Below are 21,402 nucleotides of genomic sequence, written 5' to 3' on the forward strand. Positions count from 1 at the left end.
AAGGATGAAAATATTTGTTGCAATCATGTTATAGTACCCGATTTCGTGCCTAGTGTGTGTTCTACCTTAAAGGACAAATCGGTGTACATTCCTCCACATAAGAGAAATCAAAAGGTGGAGAGAAAGGTTGTTAAGTCAAAGCCTCCGTTTAGGTCTCAACCTAAGGTTTTGAATGGATCTAAATTTGTTCCAACTTGCCACCATTGCGGTGTGATTGGTCATATAAGACCTCAATGCTCCAAGTTGAAAAGGGAACAAAACAATGTTGCTAGATCTCTTTCTAAAAAGCCTAGTAGACCTAAACGCATTGTTTGCCACCATTGTGGTGCCTTTGGTCATCTAAGACCTCAATGCTCTAAGTTTCATGCTTTTAAAAGAATCAAAAGAAAAGAGAAACTTGAGCTTTTTAGAAGTGCTAAAAAGAGTAAACCGGTTTTGAGTGAAAATAGCATGTTGTTAAAGAAAATGTTTAATGCTCTTAACTCCTTGACTATGTGCATCTCCGGTTCCCATTCTTCCAACCCTCGTCTCACTTCTCTTGAGACACTCATTCCAAACAATCGTTCCGTTTGGATGAGGAAGGGTTCCTATGGTTGAGTTTTTGCTCTTTTGGTCCTTGATCTAATTCTTTCGATCTTTGTAGGACCCTTCATGCATTAAATGTCATATCTTCATGCATTTTGTGCATCTTACATTTATTTATATGCATTGTTTTGTTTTTGATCTTACTTTTATATTTCAGTTTTGTGTGAGTAAAAAATCCAAAACCACATAAAAAGTGAAAAATTCAAAAAGTTTGATCGTATATGTTTGAGCACATATCACATGTGAGTTTGGCCTTGTACCTTTGTACAAATGGCTTTGTACATTTACGAGCTTAGCTTGTTATTTTTGCACTTATATCTTCGTGGGAAAAATCTTGACATCTTTGTGTGATTGTTGTAAATCGATCTTCAAGCTTGTCATGAATGATTAGTCAATAGTCATGTTGGTATTGATACATGCGTAGACTTGTGCTTATATCTCTTCCCACTCTTTTATTTTTATTGCTTAAAGAGCTCAATAAATGTAAATCTCAAAATGAAAAGAGATAATGAGCTGCAAAAGCCGTCGCATATACTAGTATTTGACTAGGAAAAAGGGAAAGCGACTTATATGAAAATGTATGATGCCTAAAAAGCCAAAGGCTTGTTCATCAAATTGAAATATCACAAATTTCAGGCATCAATCTCAAAATGAGATGTTTTAATTCAAAATGATCAAATGTTTTGAATTGTAAAGAAGCCAAATGAAAAGCTTCAATCTTATGTAATCATTTTCTTGTGGGAGGTCATATATGTTCATTTCTATAATTGAGATAAACCACTTGACTTAGTACTAGTTGTGTATGACTTGATTGAATTGATCATTAAAGCTTCACTCTAGACTAAGGACTATTCCACATTTGATACACACACACAACACACATGCCTAATGTTCAATGAATGTCTTATTCATTTGTTAGATTGTACTTATCTAAATGTGATGTGTGTGTGCTCAATCTTATATAGATTAATCCAAAAAGATTTTTGATCATTTTATATGTTTTTGGAAGTGATTTTTATCACTTTTTGTGTTTATGTTTAGTGCTTACTTTGTTTTTCAATGTTTAAACATGTTCTGAATTGAAAAACAGGTGTCAGAGTTTTTCGCGGCTCAGCTGGCGACTCGCCAGTCGCGAAACCCCAGTCGCGAGTTCATCCAGAAGCTTTTGGCGGCTCACTCGCGGCTTGCTCGCGGCTCACTCGCGACTCGCGAAAATTTTCGCGACTGAAACTCGCGGCTCGAGGCTGAAACTCGCGGCTCGCGGCTGAAACTCGCGGCTCGCAGCTTGCTCGCGACTGAAACTCGCGACTCGCCCAGTCGCGAATCACCCAGAAACAGCTTTTTAATGGGCTTTTTGTGGGAAACTTGTTTTAAACCTCTCTCATCCTCTCTAAAACCCCTCTTTCAATATTTTTACATCAAAACCCAACCAATTTGAATGGTTTTTCATTCCATTAACATTTCTAAGGTAATTATAAATTCTTTTCATTATTTTTGATCCTTGGATTATGTTTTGGAGAGTTTTGTGCTCTTGGTTGGGATTTTTATCATTGGGGTTGGGAAAACTTAATTTTTGTCAAATTTCTTTATGGGATTGGTTTCTTTTGTTGATATGCATTGGATGTTGGCCCCTTGTGGCAGAAAGAACATGTATTAAGGGTGGATTTCATGATGTTCATGCATTGTTTCACATTATTGTTCATAGTGTGCATGCTAGGTGTTTGATAAAATGCGTCTTAGACATTTTCTTGCTTATTTGGACTCCGATGAGTACCAAACTTTGGGGTTTCTCATGTTTCCTCATTAGGAACATGTTTGGTTCATTAGTTGTGTATTTTGCACACTTTGCCCCACATGTGCATTTTTCATGCATTGGTCATGCATTGCACTTAGCCACCTCTTGCACACACCTTTGCTACCCTTGTCATGCATTGGTCTTTACTTTATTTCTTCATCCTAGCATGTCATGGTTACCTTATGCTTTGTAGCATGTTACTTTGTCTTAGGTTTGAGTTTCATTTTCTCATTCATCTTGCACCCCTCATGCATCATTATCATTGTTTGTTCATTCATCTCTTGCCTTCTTTTCTCCTTGACCCTTTGTCTATTCCTGACAAAAAGGGGGAGAGTATACTCTAGAGAATAGTCCAGACTATTTTGTCATTTCTATATGACTCTTGTGCACATCCTTAGGGGGAGAAATTCTATTTCTCATGCACATTTGTAGGGGGAGAGATATTCCATAGGGGAGATGCATATACCAAGGGGGAGAAGACATTGATGCTTTGAGTTATGTTTTGTGGTTCTCTTCGCATCATGTTTTTGTTTTGGACATGCATACTCCCTTATGCTATTGTGCTTCATTGAATGCATGTTCGGATGATCAATTGCTTTGCTATGTGATCATTGTAGTCATTTCTATATGACTGTTTTGGTGTTTGATCAAGTTGCTCATATGTTTTACATCATGTTTACTTGATCGCAATTTGCTTGTTACATTATACTTGTCCTTTTATTACTTGCTTTACCTTGAGGGTCTAATGTGTTTTGTGCAAGTGTTTCAGGTTACAAGTATATATGTTCCAAGTGCATCACAACTTCTCATCACTTTGAAGGGGAGAAACTTTATGCACTTTTAGTTTATATTGTTTAAGTTTTTATTCAATATAATGTGTTTGTACCCATGTGCTTTTGTAAGCTTTTAGGGTTTATGTTTTATGCATAGTTTGTAGGCTTTATGGTATGTACCTTGCTTAATGCAGCCTTTATGCTATGTTGAAATCAGTACTTTAATCTAAATGTTCTGCATTTTGGTTTATGTACTGTCACTCTTGTGCCCTTGTAGGATTGTTCCTAGATGCATATACCTTGTGTGTTATGCATTGGTTGAGTATTGAACATACAAGTGTCTTGCCTTGTGCTTGTTAACTTGTATGTCCTTGTGTTCATTCCAAGTGTGAATGAGCACTGTGATCACTACCTTGTGGTGTACACTTGGTTGATCAAACCATGGTTTGTTTCTTAAACCCCATCTATGCTTGATCACATATTGCCTGTTTCATATGCATTTTATGATTTTCTGCATACAATGATCATGGTGTATTGTTGTGTTTCAGGAGTATTATGTTCATATGATTCAAGTGCTTCACAGCTTCTAGAGTTAGGTGTGAGTGAGTTTTGTTCAACTGTTCCCAACTCACATGTTAAGTCTAGAGTCTGTTTTAGGGTTTTGTCACGGAATAGCCAAAGGGGGAGATTGTAAGGTTGAATTTATTCAACCATCTAATTGGCTTTATTCCGTGCCAAATTTGCTTGTAATTCAACATTTAGTAACCCTGTATTTAGGTGGGTTTGATGTAAGGGTAGTGAGTGAAATAGAGTGAAGATTGCTCAAGAGTGTGCAAGAAAACAGAGACTCGCGGTTGGGACTCGGGGGTGACTCGCGGCTGCAAGCTGCCAGACGCAGCACACGTGCCAAGCATGCTGTAAGATGAACAGTCATGCTAGCTGGAGCACTACAGGACAAAACAGGACAACTGACCATACGGTTATCTCGCGACTGGATCTCGCGACTTGGTCAAGCCGCGAGCCACCCCTATTTTGTAAAACCTAACGTTTCACATTCCTCTCCCACTCTAGTATAAATACCCCTTTTACCCACGATTGAAAGAGAGCTTCCAGAGAGAATTTTGAGAGAGAAACCCTAAAAAAAACAAGATTGATTCACCCACAATCTATACCTTAGAGTCTCTTCAAATTCCTCAACTCTCTTCCTCTCCATTGTCAAATCCTTGAGAGGCATTATACCAAACCTGGTTCTCACCATCATCATCACTATGAGACAGTTGTTTGGATTTCTGGGAAGTAGTTAGGAAGGAACCAATCTTTATTGGTTGATGCTATGGTCTAGTAGCGGAATCCGGGAAGCTAGAAAAGAAAAAGGTTCGGCGCAACCTCGTTGGAGCAAGAAGCTTGGAGGGCTTAGGTGCACTGGGTAGATTAGGCTTGGAGGGTCTATTGCTGTCCTTGTATCCCAACTGTATTTTCTAGTGGATTGTTTACCGCTTGGAGGGCGGCGGAGAGGTTTTACGCCGAGGGCTTCGGTTTCCTCTTCGATAACACATCGCATGTTGTCTTTGTGTTTGCATCTTCCTTTCTCTCTATCTTTGCCTTTTTATTATCTGCTGTGGATTTTAATTTGTTATGGCTTAGATAGTATTTAATCAATTTCATATTATAGCATATGTTAAGTTTCCACACACTAGCTGTTTGACATATTGCTTGAATTGGTTAAGTTGTAATTTGGGGGTCTAAACGTTCAAAAGTGTTTTTACACGTTTTTGAACTTTCATATTATATGTAAACTGCAAAATTTTCTCATCATGGTTATGGCACCCCAAAACCTTTTCCTTTAAACTTAGTTCTATACTGAATTTGGATGTGTTTTTATCTGGACAATATGTTAACATCTTTATGAGGCATATTTATTTACTAAATAATATTTTATAGCATCATTTCCATATATAGAATAGTCTATTTTTTAATTTCATTTGACGTGACACACACTATTATTATTGTCTTTAATTAATTCTATTCTTCTTGTTTAAAGAGACGAGAATGCCTATTGATCAGTTGTGCTTACTTATTCATAACTCATATATAAGCACTGCCTAGAATCTAATGTGCATGCTTTGTTGTGTTGCCAAAAGCCAATAGTGTATGGTCTATGTGGAAAGCTAAAGCTAGCAGAGAAAGTGCATGTAGACGTGACTATATATGTTGCGTTTGATGTTCTCTTTTCTTTTTTTATGAATTATACGCACTAGAATAGATGTTTCTGAGATTGTTGAATTTGCAGCTTTTGTATGGAACAAAATGGTGACAAAGAAACATTGTTTCATGGTGGACTGGTTCTATTTTCATTGGTGGAAGCAGACCAGGAAATGCTAAGAGAATATTTTTTTTTTATTATTGTGGGAATCTGTGACTGGATTCTTGATTGTGATTATCCAAAGTTTGACAGAGTTTGAACTTTCTATATATATATATATAGCCACCTCTTAGATGAGCTTTATGTACTCCTTATTGATCATTGTCGATCTTAGGAGTTAGGAGTCTCTCTCTCTCACAGTCTCACTAATGCTTAAACAGAGCAATTGGTTTGAGGAAATACCCTCTTGTTTTGATTCTGTTTTAATAACTGAAGTACAATAAATTTGACTATTTGAATAAAATCTCCTAAATTTTTCTATTTTAAAAAAAAAAAAGAAAAAGAAAAAAAAAGTCAATCCTTCTTGGTGATCAGGTACTAAATTTTATCACTTTCAATATTTATGGTATTTTAAAACTTATTTAAGAAGAAAAAAGAGCCATGTATATTGTAGTCAACCATTTATGTTGTAATCACTAATGAGGTAGTGACAATATATATACATCATGTCCATCTCCCATGTAGTACATTGATTTCAACATTGACCTCTCTTCCATGTCTGTAATTGAAATCTAAAAATATTATTCTGACCACAGGACCTTAATATATATAACTTGTACATATAATCTAGATGATCATATGCTATTCTAGATTCCTAGAATTATTCCTGTGTCTTAATTATCTTTCCGTGTTTGACTTTTTTTTTTTTCTTTTTCTACTCCAAAATTTCATTTGGTGTTGAGAAGCAGAGAAAGGTAGGTTGAAGTTTAAGAAAGCAAGAAAGGTTTTTTGGAGTTTAAAGAAAAACCTTACAAATTGCAAGTGTTACGTAACTTCTTTGCAACTTAGTAAAATCATCATCTGGTTCCATCAGAGTAGCAATTCGGCCTACTTGGTCCATTTCGGTCCGTTTGGTACATTTTAGTCCACTTCAGTCTATTCAGTCCACTGGTTACACTTCGGTCTATTACGGTCCATTTCAGTCTATTTAGTCCATTAGGCACAATTCAGTCCAATGGGTACGTTTCAGTCCATTTTCAATACCACCAAGCTACATGCTCTAAAAGCAGTTTAATGATATTTTCCACACACTCTTACAATCGGCTTTTCTTCTTGAGTTTTTGAAAAGGAATTAATGAATGTGAGTCAAATTATGAGCAATAATGAAGGTACATAATTATTTTTAGGAATATCAAAGTTAGTAATGAATGAGAATTGAATTGATGGCATAGGACAGGGTAAATGCCAACATCTTGGGCAAAAGCTAGTGAACATACCATAGGACAGGGTACCTTACTTGGCTGCACTTGCATGATTGGTCCGAAAACTTCAAAATGTACATTAATGACCACTTGGCAAATAAAACCCTACAAATAAAAAAGAGAGTGGCAGCAATTGAATATGAGTGAAAGTCATAGCTAAATATTAGATTGGTATATTTTCACCTCATATTGATCATTCAATATTTCACTTTGAGATTCTTTCACCCATGTAAAATGCAAGGGCAACGCAGTAGCTGATAAATTAACTAAATTAGCAAAGATCTTTCTCGAACCTTCAAATTTGGTTAGAAGACATCCATTGTGATGCTGCCAATCTTGTAATGTTTGATAGAAGTTTCTATTAATTCAATAAAGGACTAGTCTTATTTCTCAACCAAAAAAAAAAATCCATTTCGAGATTTTTTTTTTTTTTTTTGTGAGAAATAAAAAAAAATTATTACAAAAAATCAATACATTTTATGCTTTTTAATAGGTTAAGGAGGAAGTTAGGTGAACTCATACTTAATCTTGTCTATAGTAACTTGTCAATTCTATCCATAGAGGATTCCATGTATAGTAGTCAATTACTGCAGAGGCTCCTTCAACTAATTAAGCCATAACAAACTAATGGAATCCATTTACTTTTTTGAAAAGGTAATAGTATTTTGTTCATATGTTGTATTTGAGTATAACCCAATAATAATATCATTTTGAAGAAAATATATTAAATGAAATCATTTTAAATTTTCAGAATTTTTAAAAAAACTAAACCAAAGATAATATGTAAAATTATCAATGTCATAATAATCTCTTAGAAATATTTCTTTGCTATTCCTTAAATTAGGTCTTCTTGTGTTTGACAAACCATATTTGTCTTGAAGTCCTAAAGGTTTAATATTTTTTGAATTATATGGTGAGATCAATTCATCAAACACTTGCCTCCAAGGTTGGCCACATATCCACTTGATGGACTTAGATATTTTTGCCATTAGAAAGGGGTTAACTCACAATTTTTATTTTATTAAAATATTAACATCATTAAAAAAAAAAAAAAAAAAAAAAAAAAAAAAAAACCATAGTGTACTCTACGAAGTAAAGCAATTTGTTCAATGTTTAGTAAGTCCAGAATGTAGAACTAGCGAAGGCGCCTACATTTTTTTAGGCTGCAAGGTTCATGTGATTGTAGGATCTACCGTAAAAAATTCCTTGGGAAGCAGGTTTCTATACATACAGCAATATAGATATATATATGTACATAAAGCGATATATATATATATATATATGTACTTCTTTATAGTGGCTAATGTGAACTTAATGGCTGCCCACAGGTGTGATTCAATTATGGCCGACACCGATTCAGATCGTGATTCAGGCATGGCTGAGTCTGATTCAGATGAGTACGACAGTGAGGTGGAGCTTGAGATTGCCACAGCCTACGTTCAGCTGTGTATAGAGTACGTGCAAAAGTACTACATGAAGCGACCTATGTGCACTAGTATCCTGAGTGGGAGGTCATATGTGATTGAAGTACTAGAAGGAAATCCCCAAGTGTGTTATGACATATTCCACATGGACAAGACCATTTTTAAACACTTGTGTAATGAGTTGAAGCGGCTGCACCTATTAGAGGAGGACACTGGTTGGGTTTCAGTTGAGGAGTCTGTTGGGACAGTTCTATTTATCGTCAGACACAACGTTGACTATCGGGTAACTGCCAACCGCTTCCAACATTCTCTCGAGACCATTCAAAGGCGGTTCCGGCGTACCTTGCATGCTATCCATGCTTTGGGATGTATCATCATCCGGCCCGACGTTGATGCAGCTGAGCTCCCTCAATCACTTCGAGGGAATGGGAAATATTATCCATGGTTTGAGGTATGCTTTGATTTTTCTTTTTTTAGTTCTTAGCTAAATTATCCTTGTGATGAAATTCAATTGTGAAAGATCTATAATAGAGAATAGAAAGAAAACAATATGAAGTATGAAAGAGTTTTGAAGTATACACTAGCAATTTTTAATTTGAGGTTGATTGACAATTATTTAAATAAAGTATACAAGTTAACATATCAAAGTTGATGTAGACAACCTTGAGTACGCAAACCATTGAAAAAATTCCAATGTCAAATGCAAGTACTACGTCCAACCGTGACTATTGTTTATATGAATTGTTCAAAATGTTCCAATATCTCTAGCTACGTACCTAGGTAGTTGGACAAAACTGTTCAGCCTGTAATAATTGGATACGTACATTTTTGTACTAGCAAACTTCACTTTGGTGAACTTCATATTGTTCACACAATATTGCACATAAGTTTAATTTATTAATTACAGCTACCTATTTTTTTAACAGAAATGTGTGGGGGCTATCGATGGCACGCACATAAGTGCTTCTGCCCCATCCGGTAGGACCACCGCATTTACAGATAGACGGAGTGATATCACCCAAAACGTAATGTGTGCATGCAACTTTGACATGCGGTTTACGTATGTGCATACGGGATGGGAAGGGAGTGCAAATGATGCACGAGTCATGCAGGACGCACTTGGACATGCCGAGTGTGAGTTCCTTTGGCTGCCTAGAGGTATAAAAAATAAAAAATAAAAAAAAAATAAAAAAAAATTACCGCATTTGGTTTTCGATTTGGTCATTGTTGCATCTGACTTCGCATTTCCAAAGTATTTTGTAGCATAGTACAGATGTGAAAAACTATTCAAAATGGGATTATGGAGTAGTAGGATGAAATTCTTGTTTATGATAATTCTCAAAAAGGGTGTGAATTTTTGTGGGTTGTGTGGTTTATATGTCATATTTTTTTAAATCTCATGTCACATATTTTATTCATGAATGTCTTTTTATGGGCTTGTTTAAATTTAGATATTTACATTAGTTCACTTAGAAATCCAAACTGAGGTCATTGAGTTTGTAACTACTTTATATTTTGTCCTTTCTGTAAAAAAAAAAAAAAAAAAAACCTTGTATACACTGCACTTGATTGGTAGCTAGGTAATTTTATTATATCTAAACTAATTCACTCAATACATGAATTGTGTGATTCACATTTAGCATTCTATATCATGGATAAAAGGCCGTGTAAAAGTTTGTCATCTCACTAGGAAAATTTGCTTTCATGGAGTAGTAAGTTAAAGTCAGTCACTGCATGGTCACTCATTGTTTAAGCTGACATCAAAAAACTTTAATGCATGCTTCATATACATACATGTATAGATAAACTTTGGTAGTAAGGAACTAGCAAGAATAGTTGTGTTGGGTAACATTAATTGGAAATGGTTATCACTCGTATTGCAGGATCGTACTACCTCGTTGACTCAGGGTACGCAATAGGTAGTGCATTCCTCCCCCCACACAAGTCCACATGCTACCATGCCCAAGAGTTTCGGGGTGCGAACCAGCAGCCTAGTACCCCACAAGAGTTGTTCAATTATAGGCATTCCTCATTACGGATGGTGATTGAACGATGCTTTGGCGTCTTGAAGGCGAGGTTCCCGATCTTGACTGGAATGCACTCCTTCTCTATCTCTAGACAACGGCTGATTGTGACTACTTTTTGTGCACTGCACAACTTTATTCGCATGTATAACCGGGCGGATGAAATGTTCCATGTGTGGGAAGGATCATTTGTGCGTAACAGCGATGCAAACCTAGTAGGAGCTGCACGCGTAGGCAGTGGGGGCACTGAAGAAGCTTTTAATTCTCGGGCACAACGAGCAATGTCGGAGTATCGTGATGTGATAACTGCTGCTATGTGGGCAGATTACATTGTTCAATGATTGAGCTTTTTGGGAATAGATTGTAAATATGGATGACATGGAACTTTGTATAAGTCTAGAAGAAGATTACTGTGTTTTGTTTTTTTATAGGTTTGTATAACGAGGTAGTGAGCCTCTTTATTTTGGACTGCAGGGGCTCTTACTTTTGTTTATGGTGAACTTAATGGCTGCCCATGAAGCTGGATGATATCGTTGTGATCCATTGTAAACAGGACTTTTTCATTGACAGGGCTGATCCTAGATAATGTCCTTGGGGCTTTCTTGTATCTGGCCCTGGTCAATTTGGTTTGATTTGGAGATAAGTTCTTGTTTTCAAAAGGGAAATGCTGTCACTTTTTTCTATGTACTTATTTATTATGTAATTGAGCTGTAACTTATACAAGGATTGTAATTTTCAGCATGACTCATTGTGAGGGTTTCAGACTTTTTACAATGCTTGCCCCTTTTTTTGTCTTGGTGTCTTGTTTTTATTGGTATTTTTATATGTAAAATTATTATATTAAAAATTTTAGAATATGTTGATTTAAAAACTACACTATGATTCATAGAACCATGCCACCAACCTTTAGATTATAAGAGTAGTCAATTTTTCGCTTATTAAAAAAGTGTGGTCAATTGCAAAAAATATTTAATACTTGTTTTTTTTTATATAACTTTAACAGTTTACATGAGACATGAATTTTTCGATATGTTGATAAATAACATCCAATTAATACATAGTTTGGCTTGCAAGTTAGGAACAAAAAAAAAAAAAAAAAGTGATCTAATAATAAAATTTCAAAATATTAATCTAATAAAAAAATGTGGCGAGGTGTATCACAAAAAGTTTTTATTAAGGCTCCATTCGATTCACATATTTGAGTAACAATGTTGGATTTTATATGTGCATGTTTAACTTATAGTTGAACACTAATTGTATATGCAAGTGATGAATATATTTAAAAGCAGTCTCATATACCAAATCTTGTTCGTTCGTACTCAACAAATTCTATCAAAAGGATACTATTAACAACCTTTGGTGGCATATTTGAATAAGTCTTAAAAATAAAAAAAAAATAAAAAATAAAAAATAAAAAGATAAAAAAGATGCATACTATTATCATCCAACAAGGATAAGGTACAAATAAACACCCAAGTTAAGCGTAAGTGGATATAGAGGCAATATCCTGACAATGAACGGCCTATATTCAAATATATATACTTAGTATCATCAATAATAACTTTGTCAAATAATTACTATCATCAATATTCTAAAATTGTAACTTATGATTCTCCTATCTTCCAATAAATTATCAGTACTATAAAAGTACCATTAAGCCAATAACGTACTATTGTAAGAGTCAAGAGTCAGCCCGATACATATTGTATACACTAGCAAAATGGATGACTCAAGATTGTCTAAAAATATTACACAGCGCATCAAGTTCAAAAGGAGTTAGTAGTACATAATAAGATAATATGGTTACATAGTAGAAATGAAGACATCATCATAAGAGTTTGGTTTACACCATCGTCATAGTTAGCAGTAGTGCAAGCGCGGTGCAAAACAAACACCAAGCAATGAACCTAATCTTCACCATTTTCTTTGGCAAATCTAAGGGGTGGACCTTGTCATGTATGACCCTCAATTCCTTTCGCAATACACATAGCTCTTCTTGTAGTTGCTGAAAATCCTCCGCATATGACAATGGCGTCTTCAAGGGAATACACCATTGAAAAAACCGACATGTGTCCTTTGGGCAACATTGGAAAAGCCTGTACCGGTTCTCATTTCGCTTATCCGAAATCTTCACACTTGCTTTCAAGCCACAAAAACAGTTGCAATTTCGGAACCGAAGGCCATCGTCAATATCGTCATGCATTGTGTCTGACATCTGCAAGAAGAAGCCACAAACCTACTCACTTACACATTACAAAACGTAATCAACACTATTAAACAACCATATTTGATGGTACGTACGTAATATACATACATATGTATATGTGGACCAAAATTATTACTTTAAATGTCTTATGTAATATTGTACACTTTTTTTTATTTTATATATATATTGTATGCGTTTATTAAGTTTAACAATACAACCTTCTCAAAAAAAAAAAAAAAAATTTAACAATACAAAGTAAACCAATAAACTGTCTATGTACGTCTTTGCATTTCATTTAATATACAAAACAAAGTCTTTGCAGCAGCAAGATCCAATGAGAGACATTTAGCAAATGTGCATATCAATCATAAATAAATAGTTTCTGTAGATAGACTGTTACAATGCACCACCAAGTTGAAACATGATTTTATTCATAGAAATTTCCAAACAGTCTGAATTCAGCAATAACATCATCATTTAAAACACAAGAAAAGCAGGACAAGAACGTTCTGTCATAGTTCAGTTATATGTACTGTAATAAAATATTAGACAATTCATTTCGGAGTAGCAGATAACACAGATAAACAAGAAAGTATCGAAAGGAAAGAAACTCTTTGAACCTTGCTACAAGAAGCCACAACCCAAAAATTTATGTTTACAAGAAAATGAACCAACCCAAAAATCTACAATTACAATTGAGTAGGCCCCATAACTATGTGCAATACCAGCACATGATTAAGGAAAGAAACAAGCATCAATCATGAGCAACATCTTATCATCAGTGATGATCTGTTGTTTTTATTTGATAAGTTACCCACGCAGTTGGTGAACCTCAACCTTTACCTTGACCTTACAAGATAGGAGATGCCACATGAGCTAGATCATATTGCATCATTAGAAATATTCATATCAGAGATTCAGAAGTCAATATAAAGCCCCAACATACTTTTAATTCTTCAACATTATCCAACCAAAAATGACCATCACCCTAAATCTGTTGACATGAGCAGTCCAGTAGTTCACTTGTGTGACTGCACTAAATTTAGAAGAGGGTGCTATATGCTATATGCATGTTCTGCTCATTATTTATTCCTTCTTCCAGTTAATTTACAACTTGAATTTATCCACACACACACATATAATAAGAATAAAATAAACCTCAGTAGATAATGGGCTCGTGAATACGGTGGCATCATTTGAATTTTTTTTTAATAGGTAATTAAAAATTTTTTGATATTAAAAATAAAAATAAAAGAGTTACCTAAGTATACAGGGAGTATACAACTGACGACCATACGTATTCAACTACCCTTTCACCCATCAAGACATACATATCATTAAGGATAATTTAGTAATTCAAAGAGTCACCCCTTGAGCTATTCATAAACAGCTACAACTATAATTTGTGGCAATACTAACTAAATTTAAAACAAAAATTTCCAAGATTGAAGAGCACAATATAAGCTATTTTTTTTAGAAAACCACTGTTCACAAAACCCAAACAGAGAAAACCGACAGTACTCAAATCTACAAATCAGCCTCAGAGAGACATCATATCAAGTTCAATGTGTATACTATATTAAGTGAAAAACAAAAAACAGTAGATTTTGTGCATTATTCATTTATTCTATATGCAGGTATTAGCCAAACATTGAGAGTACCAATTACCAACAATAAAAAGCTACAATCTTGATACATTATAATGAGGAAATCAACATTGGCAATAAATAAAAACAGGTAGTTTTGTATATGACAAACTAAGGAGAAAAGAACCATGAGGTAAAATCTGTGCCAAAAGTAGATGTTGTGCATCTTTGTATGTGTAGCCATCGCTAAGCATTATTCTATATGCTGAGCATTAGCTAAACAAAAGAACACTAGATGCTAAGCATTATTCTATATGCAGGGAATAGCCAAACAAGGAGTCCTAACTATAAAAAGCTACAATTAACATCAACTTTTGAATACAACAAAGAACTGGAAAAATGGGTTTTCTCGATTGGTGAGGAAAAATGGGTTTTCCCGATTGGTGAGGAAAAACAAGAAAAAAAACAAAAAACAAAAAACAAAAAACAAAAAAAAGTGAGACATCTGAGTGAAGAAGGAAATGTTCACTCTTTAGAGAAAAACCCATTGACAAGCAAGGTGAAAGTGAGATTCGAACCTGGATCTTGGAGTGATGGGTCGGCGGCGACAAAAGCTTGATCTCGAGCTGGATCTTGGAATGTTCACAGTGGAGATGAGATACGACGACCGTGAAGCCCAGCCGTGGATGTTCTGAGGCGTCGATGGAGATGAGGAGTGCAGGGGTTTGTTTTATGCTGAGGGAATAGAAGGGATAGTGGACACGCAGCTACAAAGATCACGCCTCTCCACCCGATTGGTGAGGAATACAGGAAAAAAAAAAAACCCAAAAAACTGAGAAATCTGTGTGAGTGATTCGGAACAACGACTCGGCAGCGACAAAATACGGCTCGACAACTCGGCGGTGACAAAAGCTCGATTACTTGCTGGGTCTTGGAGTGCTGACTGTGGAGATGAGCTCTGAAGAACGTAAAGCCCAGTCATGGATCTTCTTTGGCGTCGATGGAGATGAGGACTGCGTGTGTTTGGTTTTTTGGTTCTCTGCTCTAAGGGAAGACTGAAGAGAAAGGGATAAAGACGAAAGAGAAGGGATAAAGAAGGGATTAAAAAATTATTATTTAATACGTTGTCAGCTTTTTTTTATCATTAAAAACACACATACCAAACACATATTTTACGTTTTTTGAACACTGAAAAATATTGTTTAAACTATGATACCAAACACATTTTTTTTGTTTTATTCACACTAAAAACACGTTGTTCAACAACACTTTTTAAACCACAATTTTCACATCTTTTTAAATAACAATTTTTGAAAACTATGACCAAACGGGCCCTAAGTATCTGTTTGGACCTAGCGTTTGTTGCGTTTGCGTTTTTTTTTTTTTTACTCCAGCACGCGTTTCAGGGGGACAAATTTCACTGTTCATGAACAGTAGCCGTATATATTTGACTTTTCAGCCCCTTTTCATCACACTCATGGGTCCCGTGCACTGTTTACAGGACCCACAAACTTCACTTTTCAACAACTTTTTTATTAAAAATTGATCCCACGACACTATTCACACATTTAAAAATTATTTTGCTACAGTGTTTTCAGTTTTTAGGAAAAATAAGTTGTATTCAAACGGACCTTAAATGAACGTCTCGATAGCAGCAAGCGTCCAACATTTGCGCGTCTAGCGTTTTGCGCGTGGGTCCCATGCACTGTTTTTAGAACCCACAAACCTATTTTTTCAGCAAAACTTTTATTAAAAATAGGTCTCACGGCACTATTTACACATTTAAAAATTATTTTGCTACAGTGTTTTTAGTTTTCAACAATAAACGATATCCAAACAGACTCTAAATGAGAGAAAGAGTTACATGGAGAGAGAGAGAACTCAAAATCCCACTCTTCAATATCCATAACCATCTTTATGTCTAATTAACGTGTCAAATAATTAATCCTCATTAGGACGTTGAAACGTAAAACACGTTCAGTACTCTTGGTTGAACAAGAGTGCAAAGTCACAGCAGCAATAGTTTAGAACTTTCAGCAGAAATGATTAAATTAGACGAAAAAAAAGATTTTATCTTTGATCATATCTTTTCCACCCTTCAATCAAGCAGATACAATGAATCTTGGGAGGCATCCCTCAACTTATTTTGCTCCCCACTACCAGATCAAGACAAGTCGACTCTGGTCTATTTAGAATTAGAAGAATTTTTAATTCTACAGCCCACCCTTAGAAGGAAAAAAAAAAACACCCACATGTCATATTTCTTGCACATCTTCTAAAATTTGTAATACTTTTAACATTTTTCATATTTAAATAAAATAGAGATCCGTGTTTTAGAGAGTGATTAGCTAGCCTAATATAGACAAGACAATGTGAGTGCTCTTGCCTCTAAAACGCGTTCTAATTCTGCTGACTATGAATTTAGATTCAAAATTGAAACAGTACATCTCATTGACCCAAAAAAGCAATAATGGTTTGAAGTCCGATAATGTTGTACCATTGTGCTCCAAGTCTACCCTCTACATCATAATTTTTGAAGAAATTTTGTCGGTAGGAATAGTCTTTGTCAGTTTTAATTTTTAAATAGAAATTAATTACGTTCTTGCTTTGCCTTGCCCAATACCTCTCATGGGTTCGCCACCCTTCTTCCTTCTACTCTCTTTCGTATTTTCTTTCCCACTTTCAGCTTCACCAATAATCGTTATCAGCAGATTCAGTACAGGTACATCCCTATTTGTAGAGAAACCAGATATTCTAATATCACCAAATGGCGACTTCTCTGCTGGCTTTTATTCCGTGGGTGATAATGCCTATTGCTTTGCCATTTGGTTTAGCAACTCACGCACCGTAGTTTGGATGGCAAACCGTGACAACCCAGTTAATGGAAAGCACTCAAAGCTCTCTCTCTTCGATACTGGCAATCTCATCTTATCTGATGCCACTAAGGTAAATGTCACCGTTTGGGCCACAAACACTGTCTCACTCTCCTCAGTCCAATTATTACTCAACGACACCGGTAATCTTGTTCTATGTGACAAGGAAGGTATTGTTTTGTGGCAAAGCTTTGACTTCCCTACAGATACCTTCTTCCTCAACAACTACTCACTAGAAAAACAAAGCTTGTCTCTTCAAGAAGCCAGACCAAGTTTTCCTCTGGTTTCTATGAGCTTTCCTTCAACAACGACAACCTTCTTCGCTTTGTTTATAATGGCTTAGATGTTTCTGATAGTTATTGGTTTTATTCAGGGCATGAAGATTACAATATTAGCACACTTGTCTTTAATTCCTTAGGGAATTTAAGTCCATCCGATGATTTTACCATTTTGTCAGCCGACTATGGAGCAATGCTTCATAGAAGATTGACACTTGATTACGATGGTAATATTCGATTGTACAGTTGGGAAGAGGAGAGGCAGAGTTGGGTTGTTTCATGGCAAGCCATTCAGAGACCTTGCATCATTGCTGGTGCTTGTGGGGCCAACAGTTTTTGCAGACACGTTATTGGTTATGGCAGGAAATGTTCCTGCCCATCAGGATACAAGATGAAAAATCGTAGCGATTGGGCTGATGGCTGTGAACTCGAAGTTGAACTCTCTTGCAAGGAAAATGAGTCGGGGTTTCTGATGTTATCCCATGTTGACTTTTACTCGTATTATGGGAATGATTTTGGGAACTTCCTCAATTACACATTTGATCAATGTAGGGATCTATGTTTGGCAGCATGTGATTGCATAGCGTTCGAATACAACTTTAACAAGGAGGCTGGTTATTCAAAATGTTATCCTAAGACACGATTGCTAAATGGGTATCGTTCGCCAGAATTAAATGGAGACGTCTATCTGAAACTACCAAAAAGCTATATCTTGTCCCACCACAATCCTCTAGAAGAATTCAATTTAAATTGCTCAGGTGATGGTACACTACAAAGCGGTAAAAACAGCACAGAGAAATTCATGCTCTGGTTTGCTTGTGGAGTGGGTGGACTTGAAATCATCTCTTTCTTTCTGGTGTGGTGTCTTTTCATCAAAATCGAGAAAAGTTTAGGTGTTGACAAGCAAGCCTATGATCGTGCTGCCATCGGATTCAGAAAATTTACATATACAGAACTAAAAAAGGCCACAGAGAATTTTAGTGAAGAGATTGGAAGAGGTGCGGGAGGAATTGTCTACAAAGGGGTGTTGTCTGACAAACGAGTTGCCGCAATCAAACTTCTAAAAGAAGCCAGCCAAGGAGAAGGTGAATTTCTAGCTGAAGTAACCATCATTGGAAGGATTAACCACATGAACCTAATAGAGATGTGGGGTTATTGTGCAGAGGGAAAGTATCGGCTTTTAGTGTATGAGTATATGGAGCATGGTTCTTTAGCAGATAACCTTTCAGCCAATGTACTTGATTGGAAAAAAAGGTTCAAAATTGTTGTGGGAACTGCGAAAGGCCTAGCCTATTTGCATGAGGATTGCTTGGATTGGATTTTGCATTGTGATATAAAACCTCAAAATATACTTTTGGACTCAACTTATCAACCAAAAGTGGCTGATTTTGGCCTGTCAAAGCTACAAAATAGAGATGTCCTTAAGAATTCAAGCTTCTCAAATATAAGAGGAACACGAGATTATATGGCTCCAGAGTGGATTTTCAATCTACCTATCACCTCCAAAGTGGATGTTTATAGCTATGGGATTGTTGTGCTAGAAATGGTGACAGGAAAAGGTCCATCAAGGAGTGTCCATGCAATAGATGATGGTGGGGAGGCAGAGCACAAAAGGCTGGTTACATGGGTGAGGGAAAAAATGAAGAAAGTGGCTGCAAATACTTCCTTCCTTGAAGAAATCATTGATCCAATGTTGGCAGGTAAATATGACATATTTGAGATGGAAGCTTTGGTTCAGGTTGCTCTACAATGCGTCGAAGAAGACAAAGATGAAAGACCTACCATGAGCCAAGTAGTAGAAATGCTCTTACGCCAAGAAAAAGTCAATGATGTTGTTATATTTGATGAGTGTAGTGATGAGTGTAGTCTCATGGCCTACTGAATATGATATGTCAAGTGACTACCAAATTTCATTCATAAAGCAATCATAGTTGTGAACTTGTTCTCTCCTATAGTTTAGCATGCACTTTCATGTGAAACAAGTGTGTGTGTGTGTGTGTGTTTTTTTAACTTATTTAACATTTTCATTAGTTTGCATCTTCCCTTTAAACTAATCATGTACCTGCAACAATGTGATTCAATAAAATCTATGACTTAATTCTCTTAGATTAAAATTTCAATAATAAGATAAAAATTTTAGTTAAAATATACTATTGATCTCTAAATTTTATTATATTGGCAGTTTTAGTCCTTAAAAATTAAAGTGATCACTTTTAATCCTTAACAAACTTAAAATAGTCGCTTTTAGTCCTTAAAAAGTTTAAAGAAGTCAATCTTGGTCTCTAACAAATTCTAAGTATTTGCTTGTTGTATTGTGGAATGATAATGTGTCAACTTCTAATTTGACTACGTCATATTAGGGATTAAATGTGATCATTTTAAACTTTGTTAATAAAATAAAGTAGAGAGAGAATAATATTTTTGTGTCAAGAATTGTGCAAGAAACTACCTTTTTATAGAAGCATATATGTGTAGCACAAGTAAGGAGTGTAGGCAAGTAATTTATAGTACAAGTAATAAGACATTTAGCCTTAGTCTGTTGGGCTAGACAGTAATATATGCTAACAAACTTTAGGGACTAGATTCACTAGTATGTTAAATTTTGAAGACCAACAATATATTTAATCCTAAATAGTATTACTTAGTTATGTAATTTTTTTTCTTTATTTTGGGTAAAAAGGATAATATTATTAAGGAGGGCAACTAGCCCTCATTAAAAAGGAACCCAACATTCATACACTATACCAGCATGGTTCAAATTAAGTAACAACTAACAAATACACATCAATCATCAAAAGGAGGCTCATAAAGCATAACAAAATCCTGAGCTTAGTGGACATCCTGACAAACAAGTGCATCAACACACTTGTTAGCCTTTCTATAGTAGTGGAAGATCCAAACTTGAGGAATTTTCCTTAAGACTTTCCCTGTAATCAGCCACAATAATAGCATTAGAATTGTTAGCAAGATCAGGGCCTTTAAAAAGACCAACAATAAGCTTAGCATCTACCTCAATTTCCTCTGCCAGCAAATTAAGTAATGCAAAGGCTAATTCCATCCCTAACAGCCCACAACTCCGCAGCCACACTTTGGAAGTAAATGTAGATTTTTTTTTTTTTTTCTCAAAAAAAAAAAGATTTTTTATCTTGGTCCATCAAATTTGAATCCGTTCTCCAAAATGTTCTTTTGTCCATCAAGGTGCGGAAAGGGGGTTTTGTCACATCTGAACTCACTGGAGTGACCATATAAGCAGTGAGATTGTTACAATATAAATTGTCTAAGCAGCCCAGGCCTGTACAAGATTTTTAAATTTGTCTTTTTCCATTGCAAGCCCAGAGGAGGCAGGCTTTACCTTAGATTTTCAAACGATGCTTAGCCCAATGAATGATTTGTTCAGGCAGCCCAGGCCTGTATAAGATTTTTAAATTTATCTCTTTCCTTTGCAAGCCCAGAGGAGGCAGGCTTTTACCTTTGATTTTCAAACCATGCCTAGCCCAATGAATGATTTGTTCAAGCAGCCCAGTCCATTAAAAAGGTTATTCTAGTCTAGAGTCTAGATTCTGGACCTTTAGTTAAATTATAAAAGCTAAGGCCATGCCCATCAACAAGCTGTGTGTTAAAGTGTTAACCAACAAAATAGAACTGTAAATCTACATTTTTTTTTTAAAGTACAAGACCTGTTCAATAGATTAAAATATGGATTTAAATAAAGAATTTTAGGAAAGAAAAGATTTATTAGCAAAGATTGTTTCATGGTGAGTGGTGACTAGTCGATATCCTGAAGTCCCAATCCTTCCCTTGCTTTCTCAACTATGTTGCCGTGTGGAACTACAATTCCCAAAGGATTTTGAAGCTCCTGCTCTAGCCATTTTTATATCCAAATAAACACAAGCTAATTTGAACCCAAGCCAAGTACAAGTATCAATTATGGGGAGCATCACCACCTACATAAGTCTATAACATCTATTCTTCTTATGAATTTGTCACTTTATATTTTCCTAAACGCTCTCCGCATAATCTTTAAAACCAAGCAGATACCAAAACGATCAGTGGACCCAACAATCATGAAAGCAATTCTTGTTTTGTTTTTTTTTTCTGATCACACTTCATCATAGCCCACAGCCGTACCCGTCATAAACAAGATATCTATCAAAATAATGGACCAGGATTTATGGAGCACAAGTGGGATTTGAATATTCCAAATTTAAATTCCAAAGCAGCTGTGGATTTTTGG

The 21,402-nt window shown here is 35.6% G+C and overlaps 1 protein-coding gene and 1 pseudogene across 1 annotated transcript; both read left to right on the forward strand.

The window, feature by feature from the left end:
- The first annotated feature begins 8,091 nt into the window (after positions 1-8,091).
- LOC115972945 lies at positions 8,092-10,566 on the forward strand. Its single transcript, XM_031093164.1, has 3 exons — positions 8,092-8,652; positions 9,128-9,359; positions 10,085-10,566. The coding sequence occupies exons 1-3, from the start codon at positions 8,092-8,094 to the stop codon at positions 10,564-10,566; spliced, it is 1,275 nt and encodes a 424-aa protein (XP_030949024.1).
- Positions 10,567-16,814: 6,248 nt separating this feature from the next.
- Positions 16,815-19,050, forward strand: LOC115972946 (annotated as a pseudogene).
- The last annotated feature ends 2,352 nt before the right edge of the window (positions 19,051-21,402 follow it).

The sequence above is a fragment of the Quercus lobata genome, unplaced genomic scaffold (genome assembly GCF_001633185.2).
Source record: "Quercus lobata isolate SW786 unplaced genomic scaffold, ValleyOak3.0 Primary Assembly Scq3eQI_100, whole genome shotgun sequence".
In the NCBI taxonomy this organism is placed as follows: domain Eukaryota; kingdom Viridiplantae; phylum Streptophyta; class Magnoliopsida; order Fagales; family Fagaceae; genus Quercus; species Quercus lobata.